The sequence below is a fragment of the Vigna unguiculata genome, chromosome 7, assembly GCF_004118075.2.
Source record: "Vigna unguiculata cultivar IT97K-499-35 chromosome 7, ASM411807v1, whole genome shotgun sequence".
Classification (NCBI taxonomy): Eukaryota; Viridiplantae; Streptophyta; class Magnoliopsida; order Fabales; family Fabaceae; genus Vigna; species Vigna unguiculata.
Genome location: NC_040285.1, coordinates 27,337,736 through 27,356,803, shown reverse-complemented (window position 1 = coordinate 27,356,803; position 19,068 = coordinate 27,337,736). Strand labels below are relative to the sequence as shown.

At 33.7% G+C, this 19,068-nt stretch overlaps 2 protein-coding genes across 4 annotated transcripts; both read left to right on the top strand.

The window, feature by feature from the left end:
- Window positions 1-2,669: 2,669 nt before the first annotated feature.
- LOC114192123 (ubiquitin carboxyl-terminal hydrolase 2-like) lies at window positions 2,670-5,990 on the top strand. Its single transcript, XM_028081728.1, has 6 exons — window positions 2,670-2,789; window positions 3,009-3,069; window positions 3,186-3,232; window positions 4,657-4,703; window positions 4,807-4,909; window positions 4,993-5,990. The coding sequence occupies exons 2-6, from the start codon at window positions 3,039-3,041 to the stop codon at window positions 5,764-5,766; spliced, it is 1,002 nt and encodes a 333-aa protein (XP_027937529.1). The 5' UTR covers window positions 2,670-2,789; window positions 3,009-3,038; the 3' UTR covers window positions 5,767-5,990.
- Window positions 5,991-7,103: 1,113 nt separating this feature from the next.
- LOC114189556 (N-terminal kinase-like protein) lies at window positions 7,104-18,731 on the top strand. Of its 3 annotated transcripts, none has more exons than XM_028078152.1 (21): window positions 7,104-7,472; window positions 7,619-7,717; window positions 7,797-7,948; window positions 8,171-8,243; window positions 8,332-8,454; window positions 8,744-8,852; window positions 9,790-9,869; window positions 10,029-10,110; window positions 10,869-11,008; window positions 11,093-11,203; window positions 11,325-11,441; window positions 11,548-11,637; window positions 12,610-12,663; window positions 12,776-12,850; window positions 12,951-13,026; window positions 13,118-13,217; window positions 13,561-13,630; window positions 15,473-15,546; window positions 16,257-16,363; window positions 17,438-17,695; window positions 18,176-18,731. In XM_028078152.1, the coding sequence occupies exons 1-21, from the start codon at window positions 7,347-7,349 to the stop codon at window positions 18,448-18,450; spliced, it is 2,391 nt and encodes a 796-aa protein (XP_027933953.1). In that variant the 5' UTR covers window positions 7,104-7,346; the 3' UTR covers window positions 18,451-18,731. The 3 variants fall into 3 exon arrangements, with proteins under 3 accessions (XP_027933953.1, XP_027933955.1, XP_027933954.1); XM_028078154.1 differs by having other exon boundaries at window positions 7,105-7,472; window positions 7,832-7,948; XM_028078153.1 differs by having other exon boundaries at window positions 7,105-7,472; window positions 7,802-7,948.
- The last annotated feature ends 337 nt before the right edge of the window (window positions 18,732-19,068 follow it).

Below are 19,068 nucleotides of genomic sequence, written 5' to 3'. Positions count from 1 at the left end.
TTTATATTTATACGGATAAATGAGTCAGAGGATCTTGCATTGTTTGACATCACATGCCTTAAGTACTTATTGAAATGCTTGTTTATAATCTATTTAAGATTAAATGTTTGTTTATATATACATATGTTTGATGGAAATATCTTTTTATCTCTAGCTTACCATTTCTCTCTGTGTTTGTATTCTCTGTTTGGCTTTTCCTTATTGCGATGATCACCAAATACTTGGTGTGAGCAGATATGGAAGCTCCTGGTGGTCATTCAAGTGATGGAAATGCAACTGTGTAAGCTAGGTTCTATTTTTGTGCTTGTTTGGAGCACAATTTGTGTGCTATTATTTTGTAATTCATTGCAAAGTTGAGCAATATGTTGTCGAAATTGTTTTTTTTTAGTTCTGTTATTGACATTGTTCTGTGTCTTAACTTACCTTTCGGTATATTATGGATAACTGTAATAATTATTACCTGAATTACAATTACAATTGTTCTTCAAAAGGGTATTCCTAAGAGAAAAAAACTTAAGGATGACATATATAATGTACCACTTGAGTTATTGTTGTATATAGTGAGGAGAACAGGGTTAGTATGACAGGTGCAAAATCTCACAGTTCCATTCAATATATTAGTTTTTCGGAAGTAAGAGTCTTAGTCTAAACAAATATTTGTAGGATGATTCTTGAAATTTTTAATTATCTGACTTTAATTTAAAACTTTGGTGAAAATTATGATATATTTTCATTATAGATTATTTTTGTGATATTTAGCTCACACTTGCATTTTATATCTTGTGTTATTTTATTCTTGCGATGATAGTATATTATGTATATACGAGAGTAGATTTAGGAGCGGATGAGGATGGAGTTATCCATTAAAGAAGTGCTATAGGAACGAATTAGAGGATGTGTGTTAGTTTTGTTTGAAATGAAAAACTATATTAAGTTTTTAGTTCCTATTTCGAAGTATTTACCCGAACCATATCTTGAAATACTCTACTATTGAGTTAATGACTAAATTATAACTTAGTTTAACTATAATCATTGATATTATGAATGAGTTATAATCTTAATTATAATTATAACAAAATATAAAAAAATAAGATTGTTACATACCCAATAACACACGGGAAATAAATCAATTTGTTAATAGTGGAGAAGAATAGTTGTTGTTATGATAATTTAGATGTAAAAACGTTGATTTTTTTTGGTGAGATATCATTTATCAATTTTAAAGATTCCAAAAGCTTATTCAATCTTAAAAATGGGACAGTTAAAAAAAATTATAAAATTCAAGGTATATGATAAATGCACTTATACATTCTACTTTAAAATCGCATAAAAAATATTTTAAAGAAATTTGTAGATTTTTTAATAGCAACATACATTTATAATTCTAATATAAAATAATATGAAATTCGTCGAGGTTTTGAAAGAAAATCTTATCGAGAATTTTATTTATAAATTCTAAAAGACTTTTTGTGAATTATTTTACACTACATTTTTTCATCATTATTCGTTACTATATTTCGATATCCTTTCAATTTAAACTATTTAGTGTAAATTTAAATACAATTAACATAGTAAAATCATTTAGGTTAAATTATTATTTTTTCTTCTATTTATCAAGTAATATTAGTTTGGTCTTCAAGTTGTTTTTTGTGTCAATTTTGTCCTTATTTTTTTAAAAATAATTCAATTTGGTCATTGTCATTAATTTTGACTAAACGGTATTAAAGTCAATGTCACGTGTCAATTTCTTATTTTTTTGAATTTTTTTTATTTTTTACATGTGTCATTTTACATTTGTGTCACGTGTCAAAATAATTTAATTTGGTCTCTATATTTGTTTTTAGTTTCAATTTAATCCCAATTTTTGTAAAAGCAATATTGTCTATCCTTAAATTGACACTCAATCTATTTTTTGTGTAAATCTTATGATGATACTCTTACTAAAATCGACATTTTTATTAAATATTTGTAGAAATATTTTTAAACAAGCTTTTTTTAGTTTTATTATTAAACAAAGTTAAACCCCAAACTTAATTTCAACTAACAATTTTGTCATTATATATAAAGACATCAAGTGTATCATATTATACAAACTTAATGAAAATTATAAATCAAATAACTTGTCACACATAAGATTATGAATTAAATTTCAAGTTTAAAACAAAACCAAAGTTTAAAGTTTTGTATAGAATTTAAAGTTAATTTTAAATATTTCTAAAAATATTTAATAAAAACGTTAATTTTAGTAAGAATATTGTCATAAGATTGATAAACAAAGTGAATCGAGTGTTAATTTAAGAAGGACAATATTGTTTATTTAAAAAAAAAAAATGGGACTAAATTGAAATTAAAAACAACTATAGGAATCAAATTAAATCATTTTGACACGTGACACAAGACATATGTAAAAAATAAAGTTTTTTAAAAAATTAAAAAAATTAAAAAAAACCAAAAATTGATAAGTAAATTTGACTTTAACACCGTCTGATCAAACTAATAATAATAATTAAATTGAATATTTTTTAAAAAATAAAAACAAAATTGAAAAAAAAAACTTGAAAACGAAACTGATATTACTAAATAATCCAATGTGTAATTTAACTAAATATTTATTATAATTATTTTCTTATATTTAAAAAAGTGTAATCGAATAATGTGATGGCGTGGGTGTTGTATAAACCCTTGGCAGTATGGAGAATGGAAGAAAAGAAAGGAAAGAACAGAAATTACAGTGTGGAAGCAAAGCCCTTAACCCAGCAGGGGCATCAAAGGGAGAGAGAGGAGAGAGAGTAAGTAACCCAGGAACCCTTTCTCTTTTTCTGTCGTTTTATTGCGAAAACCATTCATTCTTAGCGTCGTTTCGTGTATCTATGTGGAATATCTGTGGTTCACTGAGAGAAGATTAGGAATGGGATTTGTTTATCTCTGTGGCGATAATCGAAACTGAAATTAACCTTATTCTTTTCAAAAATCCTACACCTGAATTTGAGTTCGTGGTCCGTTTCTAGTTCGCAGGTTGCTTCTAACAACTCAGAATCATGTCTTGGTGCACCATTGAGTCCGATCCCGGTATGCAAAGTTCATGGCTTTTTGACTAGGGTTCACGGTTCATGCAGTATTTTGTTTGATATAGATGTTGATTGGTACATTGTTTTAGAGTTGATTTTGCTTCTTTTTCTCCCCAGGCGTGTTTACAGAGCTCATTCAGCAAATGCAAGTGAAAGGTGTACAGGTATTTTTGTTAGACTTATTTATTTTTTCGTTGTATTTAGCTTGGTCTTGGAGTGGGATGTTGGTTTTTGTTTCTTGTTTAGGAGATTTTGCTTCCCTTGGGGTGTGGTTGGGATTTGGGTTTTGAAGGGGACAACAATTTTTGTGTTTTTGATAAATTAATAAATATTCTCGATTTTACTTATTATTTTTTAAAATGACATGATAGATTAATTTGTTTATTTTTATGAACTTTGCATAACTGTTAATTTGGAATTGATAAATTACCCTCCCCTGCTAATTTCAAGGCGCAATGTTGCATTCCTGGGAATATTATTCCCACGAACATGTTTGGTTGGCATTTAGTATCAACATTATAGAGATATTTAATTGGAATTTTTTTCTATTTGTTAGTACTGTTATTCAGGTATTTTTTTAAGAAGTCTTTGTGTTGAACTCTATTGTATACTAGCATCTATAATAATGTGAATAACCCGTTGGAGAGAGGAGAGGGAGAATACAACCAGGGGAAGCTAAAAGTACCCTCCAAACCTTATAAAATGAGAAAGGAAAATGAACAAAATATAGAAAGCATCAATGAAAAGGTTGCCAAGTCTATTGCGGATTGTAGCTAACTCCCTTGAAGCAATCGTGAATCTATGAGCACAACGGCAATTAGAATTGATAAACACAACCTATCCTGTAATAATTTTAGCAGTAAAGAGACTTTCTTAAAGATGCAAGCATTTGATCCAACCAAAGTCACCTGTAGACTTAACATACCGTCTCGAAAATGTCATCCTCCTTGTTTTCTCAAAATTTGTAATGAAGTAATGAACCATCAGAAGCACCACCAAACCCCTCCAAAGGAAAAGGACACTGTCTGCTCAAACAGAAATCTTAAAAGTTCATCTCATGGTAGCAGAGATAAGCAAAAGGGCTGCAGGTCAACCTAATAGCAATAAAAAGTGAGAGTTAAAGAAGGACGACCTTTGTAAAGTTAAAGGGTTTGTGAGGAGGTGAAAGACCTCTATCTAAAATTAGATTTCTCATGGGTTGCCTTTTCAAACAAGAAAGTATGATCTATAGGGAAAATGAAAAATTATGCTGTAGAAGTGGACGGGCTGTCTTTCTACCTCTGCATGTCCTTTGAAAAAGCTTTTACCTTGTCAAAAAGATTTATATTCCTGGACATTAGTTAAAAGCACATTGTTAATTGCCATTTCTTGCCAAATTCAGGGCATGGCTATTTGGAATTATTCCGAGTCTGTTAATATCCTAAAAACTACTAGAAAATTATCGAATATTTCAATTCGATGACCATGGAACTTGTTAAATTTTGTGATCCAAAATAAATCTGATAAATTACAGGGCTTAGCAAAATCAATTTATTTTTCGTTTTGGTTCTAGTTAGAATGCTATCCTCAATCACATATATCTTGGCAGGTTGAGGAACTATATTCTTTGGACATTGACTCTCTCAACAGCCTAAGGTTGGTGCGCTATTTCAGCTAGTTTTGAACTTCCATATGTTGTGATGATTAATTTGTGAATGTTGGACTTCTATCTGTCTGGGGATTTTATCCTCGATTTCAGGCCTGTTTATGGGTTGATTTTTCTTTTCAAATGGCGTCCAGGAGAAAAGGATGACCGAGTCGTAATCAAAGATCCCAACCCTAACTTGTTTTTTGCTAGCCAGGTTATTGTTACTATTTTAATAATTGAAATCTAAAATCACAATTGTTCTCTGCGTGATTTTATTGATCTCGGGTTGATTTGTAGGTAATAAATAATGCTTGTGCAACCCAAGCGATCCTGTCCATTCTTATGAATTCACCAGATATTGACATTGGTCCGGAGCTGACAAAATTGAAAGAATTTACCAAAAACTTTCCTCCTGAACTAAAAGGTTTAGCTATCAATAACAGTGAAGCCATACGAACAGCCCATAATAGCTTTGCTAGGCCAGAACCTTTTGTCCCTGACGAGCAAAAGGTTGCAACTAAAGATGATGATGTTTACCATTTCATAAGCTATCTACCTGTTGATGGGGTGTTATACGAGCTCGATGGATTGAAGGAGGGTCCTATCAGCCTTGGTCAGTGCTCTGGTGGGCAAGGTGACTTGGAATGGCTGAAGATGGTGCAACCTATGATACAGGAGCGCATTGAAAGGTATTCCCAAAGTGAGATAAGATTTAATCTCCTGGCAGTCATCAAGAACAGGAAAGAGATGTACACTGCTGAGCTGAAGGAGCTTCAGAAAAGGAGGGAGCGCATTTTGCAGCAGCTGGCAGCATCAAAGTCGGATAGACTGGTGGACAATAGCAATTTTGAGGCACTGAACAATTCCCTCTCTGAAGTGAATGCTGGGATTGAAGCTGCTACTGACAAGATCTTGATGGAGGAAGAAAAATTCAAAAAATGGAAAACAGAAAATATTCGTAGGAAACACAACTACATACCCTTTTTGTTTAACTTTCTAAAGATTCTTGCTGAGAAGAAGCAGCTGAAGCCCCTCATTGAGAAGGCCAAACAGAAAACAAGCAGCCCGTGAAGAACGTTTAATACAAACTTTTTATGTGGATTTCCCGGATATGAGTATGCCCATATGTATCACGTTGCACTTAATTTTTTTAACATTTTGTTAAGTACTGATGCACAAGCTTCTTCTGATCCATGGATATAACTCTACCCTCTTTGGTAAAGATTCATTAGTTCTATTTACTAGTGGTTCTGGGTTAAATAATATATTGTTAGGGGATGAATTTAATCTTCAAAGTTAGTCTTTACCCCCTTCTCATATCCTCGCTTGTATTCTCTCTCTGCAGTTGAAAGACAAAACTTTCGAAAACTAGTGATATCAAGCTACTCCCCACCTCTTCTTTCCTTGTGAATGAGGAAGTGCCATGAATGTTCCGAAATGTTTAAGGAAACCATCACATTTTGTTTGACATTCCGAGGAATGTACAACATAAATGTTCACCGTGAAAATTTGATCCGTAAAATACTAGTTTTTCAACTCCCGTACTACTGATGCTCTGGGTCTTGATTTTCTTTGCATAATAATGAACCGAGTATATTTAAGCTTTGGGTTAAATAAGATTTTAGTTACTGAACTCTGATGTTAAATTAAAATTTGTCACTCTTGATTCTTCTTGCATAATAATGAACTATGAATGAATATGGTACTTTAAACCTAATTATACATTAGACAGATCAAAAAATGTATCAAATTTTCAGATAAGATAAATCTCAATTTCCTGTCAAAGTTAAGAAACTAACAACGTATTTAACATTAAGTTTTTTTTTTCAATTGTGCAAACCCTTTAAATTTGATAGTTAGTAATGAAGTTGCAAACTTACGAGTATACTTTTGCATGCAACCTTTCCCGTTTATAAAAACACGTATATAAAATATAATTTGCAAATCACTCCAAGATGCAGCAACCTTGCTCTTTTATCATAGGGTGGTATTTGGAACGATCCTTATGTCTTGCCATTTACCATTTGATTTAAATTAAACTTCTTTCACGATCACGAATAAATAACAATAGAGGTCTTTGCACATAAAGAGAGGTAACTCAAACTTGTGTGTCTTGCACATAAAAAACATCCTAAAATTACGAAACATATTTATCTAGCGCACTCCGTAAATAGTGCAAGCCAAATTATTTTTTATCTTCATAAAATTCAAAATTACACATGCTCAATCAAATGATTAGATGGTATCGTGTAACGGTAACGGTGGTTGTTACTTGTTTTACAATAATTTTTTATTATTCTGATAAATTCATTGGAGAAGAAGAAAAAGGTTACGGAGAGAGAAATAACACACTTAAATAATTTATCTAGTAAAATAAAAAATAAAAACAACGAATGTTATCATATGTTTATGGGAAGATAAGAAATTAGAAAGCACGTTAAAGCGAAGGTGGTGGCATGAGCATTTGCATTTCCCTCCTCCATGACGCTAGTTGCTTCAATTTCTCCTCCTCGTGTTGCATTACATTGAGGAAGAGTGTTATATGTTTCTGATCCTGAAACGGTACCGTAGCAAGAGTTATAGCTATTATAGGTAGTAGCGTGCGTGGTTGATCAATGATTTGATCAGAATTGTGATCGTGGATCGAAGCAATGTTCAAATTCTTGAAAGAGGTGGTGGCTGGATCTGGCACCGGCCTCAAAGATCTTCCGTACAATATCGGTGAACCTTACGCTTCTGCTTGGGGCTCGTGGCTTCATTTTCGCGGCACCTCCAAGGTAACTCAATGTACATATTTTTTTTATTCCTGAACGAGTAACTCCTAGTCCAATTATGCGTGCATAATGTTTATGTCAATGTTAGCTTCAATTGGAAGCTATACCTAACTAATTTGTCGTTAATTTGGTTTTGGTTTTGGTTTCAGGATGATGGTGCTCCAGTGTCAATATTTTCTCTGTCTGGGAGCAATGCTCAGGATGGACATTTAGCTGCGGGTCGTAATGGTGTTAAGCGTCTACGCACTGTAAGCTTTGCTTGTATTGTGTTGCTGCGGGGTTTCAAATTTTGGATGTTTTTCTCTTTTTGATGGTGCACCGTTTCAGGTTAGGCATCCAAATATTTTATCTTTTCTTCACAGCACAGAGGTTGAAACTGTTGATGCTGGTTCTCCCAAGGTTACAATTTATATGGTGACCGAGCCTGTGATGCCGCTGTCAGACAAGATTAAGGAGCTAGGTCTTGAAGGTAGCCAGAGGTATGAATGCAGTTTCTGCTGCATGATCTGGTTCAGTTGCTAAAACATTGATTGGCAACTTTCATTGCACATGATTTCGAGTGTAACATTAAATTAAAATAATGCAGGATGAAAGGTTTTGAATTTCAATTTGATTTTGATTTTGCTATTTTGTATCAATTGGTTTTTGAATTGAGAAAATAGTATTCATTTGTTATATTTTACTCCTTATCGTGGTTGTAGGGATGAATATTATGCTTGGGGCCTGCATCAAATAGCAAAGGCTGTGAGCTTCTTAAATAACGATTGTAAACTGGTGAGTGTTCATGAGCTAATATAAGTATGGTTTTTATGCTCTCTGGTTATTGTTTTGTTTTTTTCTTGATAAGCTTTGCGTGTTGCAGGTTCACGCTAATGTTTGCTTGGCAAGTGTCGTTGTCACACAAACTTTGGACTGGAAACTCCATGCTTTTGATGTTCTATCAGAGTTTGATGGGAATAACGAAACTTCCTCTGGGCAAATGCTGGTAATTTAGTGTTTGGAAGTAATACCTTCTTTTCTTGTCAACTTTAGAACATGTTTCTTGGTATGTGGTTGAAAAAGGTCACGATGGCCTTACACTTTAGCAGACCCTAGTGTGACATCAAAACAAGCTATAGGCATGTGTTCTCTCTTGAAAGAGGGAGTCTTTTTTTCCCAGGGGGGGATGGGAAGGACCTCGCTACGATTTATGACACCTTTTTTTTATCGTCTAAAAGAAAAAACTCAAGCTGTGAAGAAACCTAATATCTATTCCTCGCATGTTTTCCATTCAGCAATATGCATGGCTTGTTGAAGCACAATACAAATCAATGGAACTGGCAAAATCTGACTGGGCTGGAATTAAGAAGTCTCCTCCTTGGGCCATTGATTCTTGGGGCATGGGTATGTTATTCTCAGTTATAATGCATTATGACGGCAATTTGAAATACTAAGTGCAATGGAGCCAATTAACATTTTGGCATTGTTACAGTTTCTCTTGCTTGCTGATGGTCGCATTTCATGTCCTCTTACTAGCCTAATCAATATGGTTGTACCGTGGTGCCCAGAACATATATTCTGGAATTCGTTTTCATCTATAGCTGGCCATAAACAAATGAATTTTACTTGTGAAACTACTTTAATTTTCTTACTAAAGATATAAAAACCGATATTGAACCTCACCAAACATCTTAAGCTTTTGCAAAAGTTGGTCCTTGACATGGTATCAAAGTTTCTATGATAAAATGGTAATGAATTTGATCCTCCACCCCTGTTTCTTGTTAATCTAAAAGCTGAATTTCAGCAAGAGAAAGATACAACCTGTAAACTATTTATGCTTCTGATCCAGAGGGCCCATTTGCAAGGAGGTAGGCTATTGATATAAAACCAATCTTGAACCATCACCTAACTGCTTAAGTTTTTGGACAGAGTGGTGCTATAAGTTAAACTCCATGCCCGTTTACTCTGGGGGCTTGGTTCTGTTTGTAATTTACTGTTTTTGCTAAGAATGGATCATAATATCAATTTTTGTTCTTAGTGAAGAAGGAAGAACTAGAAATAATGTATCTTATGCTTTGCATAATGTTACGATAGTTACCAATCGACTTCTTTGCAGTCCTAGTAAGTAGCAAATCATATTTAGTGTGGAATTTATTGTTTACGTATTTTGTTTAACCTTTTCCCTTATAAGTATTCCTTAAGAGCATGGTTATATATCAGAAAAAAAAAATGTTACAATTTGTCCATGCATTAGTAATATTGGTTAAAATGATGTAAACTGCACAGATATTGTTGGTTTACAGAATAGACCTCTCAAAACCAACAAATTCTTATTTTATAGGTTGTCTTATCTATGAGCTATTCTCTGGTTTAAAGTTGGGCAAAACGGAGGAGTTACGCAACACTGTCTTCATTCCTAAGGTCAGCCTGCTTAGGAATTTACTGTTGTTGTCTTTGTTCGTGTTACTACATATAATGTTTATTAAGTGAGGCTTTGATCTGTTGGTTACTTTTTTATATCTCATTCTAATAAAATATTCATTCTTCATCTCTGATTGTCTTTTTGTTTTTGGCTTACAGTCTCTGCTTCCAGATTACCAGCGGTTGCTGAGTTCTACACCCTCTCGTAGATTAAATACATCAAAGCTTATAGAAAACAGCGGTGAGTGCTTATTGATATATTTATAATTTGTTTTACAGAAACTTGGTTAGCTTAGCATTGTTACAGTTTTACTTCTTTGTTTGAACTTTGAAGGATTGTTTTGCAGTTTGTCTTATATGCTATAGGATACAGTGTATTCCTCTGTCAGGCTACTTAAAACTGTGCTAGTTATGTCTAGGTATTTTCCATTCGGGCTGGCTTTACTGCGGTAGGATTGTCATAGATTATAGTTTAAAACTTCATGGGAACGTTGGTAATTATTGGAGTTTTGACAGCCTTAGTTTTTTTGAGATGGTTGCTTAGCATTTTTGGAAGAGGTTCCATGTTTGATTAATACATTCAAGTGTAGTTTATAGCTTACCAGAATGCGTTTAAAACTGATGTTGTATAACTCTAACTTTCTGAGTTTACTGTATATAAGAGAATAGAGAAATTTAATGGCTTTTCTTGAAAAGAGGATTAATCAAGGAGAGGGGGTGTTGAGTATTACATGCATGCAGAGGTTATGGTTTATATGATAGAGTGTTGTTGGGAGCACATTCTAATGTAAATTGATCTTAGCTTTTTCAGATTTAGGACTTAGGAGGGAATTCTTCTGCTTCATGATCAGGTGAAAACAAGCTAAAATAAAATCCAGTTCAATAATCTATACCACATTCTAAATGTTTGCTTTTCTTGTTTTGAACTTCTAATAGTTATTATTTTCTGTCATGATATAAATCTCTGCAACTTTAAGTTTGTTGGTAATGGATGTGCAGAGTATTTTCAAAATAAGTTAGTAGACACGATTCATTTCATGGAAATTCTTAGTTTGAAAGATAGTGTTGAGAAAGACACTTTCTTCCGCAAGCTTCCAAATTTGTCAGAGCAACTTCCTCAGCAGATTGTGTTGAAAAAGGTCTCTTTACAAGTTCAAATTAAAAACTTTTAATGTTCAAAATTTTATCCCAATTGATTAATGAGACAATTTTGGTTTTCGCAGTTGCTTCCTTTATTAGCTTCTGCACTTGAATATGGTTCAGCCTCTGCCCTGGCTTTGACTGCATTGTTGAAAATGAGTTCCGCACTGTCAGCTGAGGAGTTCTGTGTCAAGGTGTATAATAACTTCAATACCTTTATGATGCCCCTTTTCTTCGTTCTTTCTTATTGTTTGATTCTCTCACTAACTAGGACTCATCTCATTCCTGTATTGGATTTCACTATATTATACTTAGGTGCTTCCAACCCTTGTTAAGCTTTTTTCATCAAATGATCGAGGTATTCGAGTTGGACTTCTACAACATATTGATCAGTATGGGGAGTCATTATCAGCACAAGTTGTTGATGAGCAGGTACGTTATCAGAATAAGATTGTTTTTTTTTTCCGTGGTATAATATATGAAGATTAATGTTATCAATGTGGATATTTTTATTCTATTGTTGACATTTGATGATCAGGTTTACCCTCATGTTGCTACTGGGTTCTCTGATACATCCGCTTTTCTGAGGGAACTTACTCTCAAGTCCATGCTAATTCTGGCTCCAAAGGTTTGTCTTTTAGTATTCATATTGGCTAAATTTCTGTCTTTTCGTAATGTTATTGGTGTAATTAGAATTTTAGGCACTAAAAATTTGTTCAGAAGAGGCGTGGGTTGTGTTAGAGCTTGGGAATTAGCATCACGGAGAAGCTCCTATTGCTATTAGAACTACCAATAAATCTTAATTACACTAATCTATGTTTGAATAAATACATGTTTGGGAATGACTAAATTTCGCGAAATTATTGCTAATTTTTTAAGATAAATTAAATGTTTTCAAAGAAGTTGAATGATGTTGGGTTTGCATAATTGATTTTGAATGCACATCAATGAGATAAATGGGTTTCTTGTGATCGCTTTTATAATACCGAATTGTCTTTGAATTCTGATTGACTCTTAAAATTGGTTTTTGATATTATATAAAAGAAGAAACTAATTGAGACAGAGAATATTACACAGAGAACATATGATAAAGAACTCTCCTAAACAAAAGGACAGAAATAAGAAGTACCAAGAAAAAGAAATTCAATGAAACGAAGTGTACCCAATCGCTCAGTATATGTTAGTGAACTGTGTTAGCATCTTAAGAAAAGAAAAGTTAACATAGTTAGAATATTAATGAATTAGTTCGTTCAGGTGTTAATTAGATATAAATAGGGGAAGAAGGATAGGAGATAGAGTGAGATGTTCAATTATAAGTTGAGCATTAGGTCTTTGTGAAAAGAGAGATTCTTTGTAAAGGAGAACCCTTCGAGAAGAGAGTGTTGTTTTATATCTTGTTCTATTGAATAAAATCTTTTTTTTCTCTTTTCAATTTTTGGTTCCTGACACAACCTCAATTAAATGCCATGTTTTTGAACGCTTTGTTCCTTTTTCTTTACGGGTCCTTTTCTTCTTTTCCAGCCCAAATCTTCTTTTCTATTTGATGAGTCTTTAGTAGCTAATTTTATTTGTTAAAATGTTATTTGTCTCATAATTGCAGCTGTCTCAAAGGACCTTTTCGGGGTCATTATTAAAGCATTTGTCAAGGTTACAGGTACTGCTTCAACTATTAATGTGTGGGGAACGAAAGCTGACTGGGAAAGTGAACAATTTTCCTGGTTTTTCCTTTTCTAAAATTTATAAAATCTACAATTTGTTCTCTATAGGTCGATGAAGAACCAGCTATACGAACAAATACTACCATCTTGTTGGGAAACATTGCAAGCTACTTAAACGAAGGGGTATGATCACATGATGTTTTCTAGTTCAGATAGTTGCCGTACTTTTGTTTATTGTTAGAAAATGTTCATTGGTTAATAACTCCTCGGAGCTTTTTCTCAGACAAGAAAAAGAGTGTTGATTAATGCATTTACAGTCCGTGCTTTACGTGATACCTTCCCACCTGCTAGAGGAGCAGGTATTGGACTTACCCCGAACGACGTATTACATTTTTTCTTCAGTTTTGCAACAAAATGTATTTTTTCACCATTTTAAATTTTAATTTACAGGCATTATGGCTTTATGTGCTACCAGTTCCTACTATGACATCACTGAAATTGCAACTCGGATTCTTCCTAATGTTGTTGTGCTCACAATTGATCCTGACAAGTTATATCCTGCTGATGCTTTATTTTCTTATATCCACTTTCAATTTGTGAACAAGTTTGTTAGTCAATTGATTTCTATATAACTAATATTTTTTAGTTGGTTAAATCCTTTTTTAAAGAAAAAAAGTTCTTGTGTTGCACAGTTGCTTCTTAATTCCTTTTTTTATGTTTTAAATTTTTTACGTTAGGCTCTTAAATAATGAATGTTCTTTATTTTTGTCCTGTGTGCTAATTTGTATGTTTTGCCAATCCTCATATTCTGCATAGAGATCTTTCTTTTCCTTGGAATATTTCACCTTTTTCAAGGCAGTGATTATATGTTTTTCTTGTCATGGTTCAAACAGTGATGTGCGATCTAAGGCATTTCAAGCTGTTGATCAATTTTTGCAGATGGCGAAGCAATATTATGAAAAGGTATACAATAAAATTCTTTTTGACTGTTGCCCAGATGCATAATATGGTTCTAAATATTAGCGTGTATCTTTGAGAAGAAAATAAATTTACGTTTAGAGTTAATTTTTTAAAACCCTAAGACTCTGTTCGTATCAAAGGATTGATTTAATACGCTGATTCACGATGACGGATTATAAAAAAAAGTTGTGTGCGTTTTAGAGTATTTGCACAGATGGATGAAAATGAATTTGCAGGATTCCATTCAAAACACATCCTTCGGTTTAGTGAAGATTTGAGAGAATGAGGAATAAATTTACTTTTATATCCTCACCTCTTAACAGCTAAATATGATTCTTATATATATATATATATATATATATATATATATAATTAATAATAATTTTAAATAATAGTAGTTATTATAAAAATAATAATAATAATTTAATATATATTTTTTTTAAATTTATTTAATAATATTTTTTAAAATTTAATATTTTTAACTAATTTATTATTTCATATATTTTTATCATCAAGGTATTTTAGTAATTTTCAAATTTTATCTATTATAACTTTTTATTTTATCTTTCACATCACTCAAATCACTCACTAACTTTCACAAAATTCATCTTCAAATCCATTCACTTCACCCTCTAAATCCACTCAAAAAAACACACATATTCATCCACACAAATCAACACAAATTCATCTTCACACTCTCCTCCAAATTCATCTCCTCAATTGAACAGAGCCTAATTCTAATTTCATGTAAATCCACTCAGATGGCATGGGTGTTCCATTTCATTTTATCACATGCCCTTCTTTTTCCCCCTTCCAACTCAGGTATGGGATGGAATCAATCCCTTTTTTCATTCCATTATAAAAATTATCCAAACAATGGAATGGGAATTCTCTTCTATTCCAAAAAATTTTATTCCATTCTTCTGACCATTATATATCCAAAAGCATATTCTCCCTTAAGGAATAACAGTCATTCTTAACATCTTATAAATTCAAAATTGAAGTTGTTTTGAATTAATAACTTAAGAATTTAAACGGGAAAGCCTTGGTGCAAAGGTAATACTGTTTCCTTGTGATCTAAGGTCACGAGTTTAAATCTTGAAAATGGCCTCTCTCTGCTTAGAGGGGCAATGCTGTGTACATCCACCCTTGCTGTATCCAACTAAGTGGGAGCCTTGTGCACTAAGTCACTCTTTCTTTTCTATTTTAATAAATATTTTTTAGATTCTACCTACTTATACATATCTCCCTCATAATTTTTTTTTCTTTTAATTTAGATTTTTTGGACTTTACCTAAATCTAGAAATAGTTGTGCAGTGTACTCTAGTTCCTGCTTTACCTACTAATGCTCTTTGTTACACATTTCTCAGAAGGAAAATTCACTGTTTAAAGAAAGTGTAACTATTCTGGTTATCCCGTAAGGCCTGCTTCTCATCATTTAAACTAACAATATCTAGGATGATTTGCATGGGCCTACAGCTGAACGTCCATACTTATGTATGTACAGTCAGGGTATTCTTTTGCTTATGCACTGCCATCGTCCTGATCGCAGTAGTAAGAATATTTGCAAAACATCAACGCAAGTGTGACAAAAGGGTTGAAGCCAAGGAAATTATGGGGTGTTTGACAATTATGATCTGTACCAAATAATTTCGAGAATAACCTAACATAAAAATTTACCGCTTAAGTATTTTAGTCTTGCACCAAATTAGAATGGCTCATGTCAGGCCAGCATTTGAAGTTTTGTAAATGATCTGTAAGTTTCAATAACTGTCTTAATAGTGACAGTTTGTTGCCACCTTTAATGGTGAATTGTGATACTGATGTTCATGCTCTTATCTTTAGACGAATACAGCAGAGGATACTGAGGGAGCTAGCATGGGGATCTCTTCAATTCCTGGAAATGCTGGTTTACTTGGGTAAGTCAGTTCAAACTTTGTGGCCTGGCTGTTCACATATTAAACAACAGAGAATAAGTAGTGCCAGCTGGAGTTTTACGATATTGAGTAATTTAGTTTACACTATTTAATGTGAAGTTGCGCCTGTTTTTGCTCTAAATTAGTCAATTAAAAATGCATGGACTCTTTGTTGTCTACTTATGTAGAATATTAGTAGTAACAATCATAGCTAGAACAAACACGCCATTGAGTGAAACACACACGCCTCTCTCTCTCTCATTGAGTGAAATTCATGTGGGTTTTGCTAATTACGTAGGTTTTTTTCCTTATTTGGTGGGGTCCATTCCAAAAATAGTGGGACCTACAGGAATTTCAACTAATGGATAGTGTGTGTTGCTATTACGCCTCTTGATGTGATGGTGTATAGTATACCACGTAAAAATTTGTCTTTGTTTGGGTTGGGAGGGTTTGTGTCTAGATTTTGCAAGTTTCAGTATATAAACTAGTTAAATGATGCTATCTTTTGTCATGCCACTGTAAGAAAGGTACTTAATCAGTTGAAAAAATAAAAACCTGGCAGTAGTTGTCTTGTCTAAACAGTCCTGAGGAGCTCAGCATCCCATTAGGGGTGCCTGCTTTTCTAGCTGAGATTCAGTCTTCTTTAATTGCACCTAAGCTGCTGAGCTGTTTCTTTGCATTATGGTTTCTGACTTATTCTCATCATTGTGTAGATGGGCTATGAGTTCCTTGACTCTGAAGGGTAAACCTTCTGATAATGCTCCAGTCTCTTCTGTGAGTTCTACGGCACTTCCTCCGGCATCTGCTAATGCAGGCTCGGGTATGACAGATGATCGGTCTCTTGGCTATTTTAAATATGATTTACTATTGTGTATTCCTCTGAGTATGTGATCAAATCTTCCTCTCCCCCATCCATTTTTGCCTGCTAACCTTCATAACTCAATACACAAGGGTAGTTTTGAGGAAAAAATATAAATTTAGGACAGATTTATCATTATAAACTAAATTAACTACTTTTCTTAATTCTGATGAACAAAGTAATTGAGGCTCATAAATAAGAATGCAGAGAGTAACTTTAAATCTGGTAATGCTTTTGTAACCAACTTGAGTCACTCAGTTCGCTAGTGCTTCAGTGGAATAATGTCATCGTCTTTGATGCGCGTTTTGGCACGTAGGCAATTTAGGTATTACAAGTTCGTCATTGCATTTTTTAATGTGTTGAGATGATGAAATCTTTTTAATAGTGAAATTTTTGCGAGAAGGACGGAACAGCTTGAAGAACTTTCTCTCTCTCTCTCTCTCTCTCTCTCTCTCTCTCTCATATTTGTATAAATTTAGTAGAAAATTGAGCAGCAGGTCCTATGATGGGTGGGGACAAAGTAGGTTAAAATTGTGCTACGACGCCTCGTTCCTTTTTCATGTTCATTTTTTATTTTCGTGTCTGCTGAACCTCTCACGTTTAAAGACAAAGGGCTTTTCTTGTGGATGATGGATAGGAATTTGGAATGTTGAGATGACTGGTAAGTTTATCGAAACACTCGAGTAGATGCTTTCAACAAGCAGGTCATAAAAAAAAATCTTAACCTGACACTTTCTTTTTGAAATGGCCTGACTAACTTAGTGTGCCCAAAAAAATCAAACTCATTAGATGTGGGCGTAATTTTATGTTGTTATTAAATGAAGAAAATAATGAGAAGACTGAGAAACCGTGAGACGAAGGCATAACTGAAGATCTCATGCATGATCTCCCCTATCCATCATCCACCTTTGAGGAAAATCTATGCAATTTGCCCCCTTACCTGATCTTTTGACGCTGCAATTTGTTCTGCTTCATTCCGAGTAAATCTTTACAATTGAACTCTTGCTTATTTAACTTCTTGTTTGGGTATTCTAGTTATAGATACTCCTCCAACAGCACCTCTTCGTGTAAGGTCTGCGCCAGATTTTGCTGAGCAACCTGTCCCTACTTCCCCAACATCAACAGACGGCTGGGGAGAAATGGAGAATGAACTCGACGAGGAGTGTGAAAATGACAAGGATGGGTGGGATGATCTGGAACCACTTGAAGAAATCAAACCAACTCCAGCTCTTGCAAACATTCAAGCAGCTCAAAGGCGGCCGGTTTCGCAACCTGTTTCACAGACAAAACAAGGTATTAATTATTCAACTATTAGCAGCAGTTTGGTGAGGATTCCTTATTTACCTGTTTGCTAGTTACTATTTATAATTTTCGGCTCAGATTGGAAGTTATTTATCCATTCACTTGCATTGAAAAAATGCTTCTATGTCAATGCCAATGATTGATGCGACTGTATGATTACTAGTTCAGGTTTGCAACTTTTGATTGAATTTAGCGTTTAGTCACCCTTTGACAGGGCATGAACTTTGTTTCTTTGTTGCATGATAGGATTATTGATTTGATGATTGCTACTGAAAAAAAATTAGAGGTTTGTTTTGAAGATTATGCTGCCATTTTATTCACCCTTTCCTCTGTGCTTTAAACTTGAAAGTTTGACAGTGTCCCTACTCCCTAGATACAAAGGATCATCCCCAACCTAATTACTCAAATTCAGCTATTTACTTGGTGAATTTTATGCATTTGTTCTAATTGGAATTTTTGTGTGTAAATTAGCCGCGAATTTGCAATCCAAAAGTACATCAAAGTTGAAAAAGGATGAAGATGATGAGTTGTGGGGTTCGATAGCAGCTCCTGCTCCAAAAACATCAAAATCTTTTAATTTGAGATCAACTGTAACCGATGATGATGATGATCCTTGGGCTGCCATCGCTGCTCCTGCACCCACTACTAAGGCCAAACCCTTGTCTAGTGCCAGAGGGCGGAGTGCTAAACCTGCTGCTCCAAAGTTAGGTGCCCAGCGGCTAAACCGAACATCGTCCGGCGTGTGAACAGAACAGCCTCTTGCCGGTGATCATGTTCAAATTCAGGATCCCATCCAGTACATCAATTATTTCTCATTTTATTTCAAGGGCCGCAATAGTTGAATTATTCTAAGTCAACTAGGCTATTGTATTTACTACAATATTTTGAGGGCATGCTTTCTTTTTTGTTTGTTTTTTTTTTTCTTTAGGGGGGCTGTCCATCGAATAACATAAACATTTTACATGCAATGTAAATTACTTTATTTATATTATTATAGGAAAGTTTTCGGTGGAATTATTTAGTTAAACCTGTTCTAATATTTCTGATTTATTTGGTTCTTGTACTCTGGATAATGAATGTTCGGTCATTTATGACGAATTACAATCACGAAGTTGATTTTGATTTCATTTTATGTACCAGTCTATCCGGAGAAATTAAAACCTACACGAATTGTGACGACGAACATAGCCGAAGTTTCCATGGCACGGTTTGAGATCATGCTCACATGTAATATATTATAAAACATTATTTTATTTTATCTTTTTCAAGTTTGGTCTGATCGTTAATGAACCCCAAATTAATATATTTCTCGGGTTAAATTACCCACTCGATTAAAAAGACATAGAGTCGGCGAAGAAAAGTGA

Excerpts from the sequence above, each read along its gene's own strand:
- LOC114192123 (XM_028081728.1), top strand. The coding sequence starts at position 3,039 with ATGTCTTGGTGCACCATTGAGTCCGATCCCG. Across the intron at positions 3,070-3,185 it reads CACCATTGAGTCCGATCCCG|GCGTGTTTACAGAGCTCATT; the intron begins GTATGCAAAGTT and ends TTTTCTCCCCAG. Across the intron at positions 4,910-4,992 it reads ACTTGTTTTTTGCTAGCCAG|GTAATAAATAATGCTTGTGC; the intron begins GTTATTGTTACT and ends GTTGATTTGTAG.
- LOC114189556 (XM_028078152.1), top strand. The coding sequence starts at position 7,347 with ATGTTCAAATTCTTGAAAGAGGTGGTGGCTGGATCTGGCACCGGCCTC. Across the intron at positions 8,853-9,789 it reads CATTGATTCTTGGGGCATGG|GTTGTCTTATCTATGAGCTA; the intron begins GTATGTTATTCT and ends CTTATTTTATAG. Across the intron at positions 17,696-18,175 it reads TGTTTCACAGACAAAACAAG|CCGCGAATTTGCAATCCAAA; the intron begins GTATTAATTATT and ends TGTGTAAATTAG.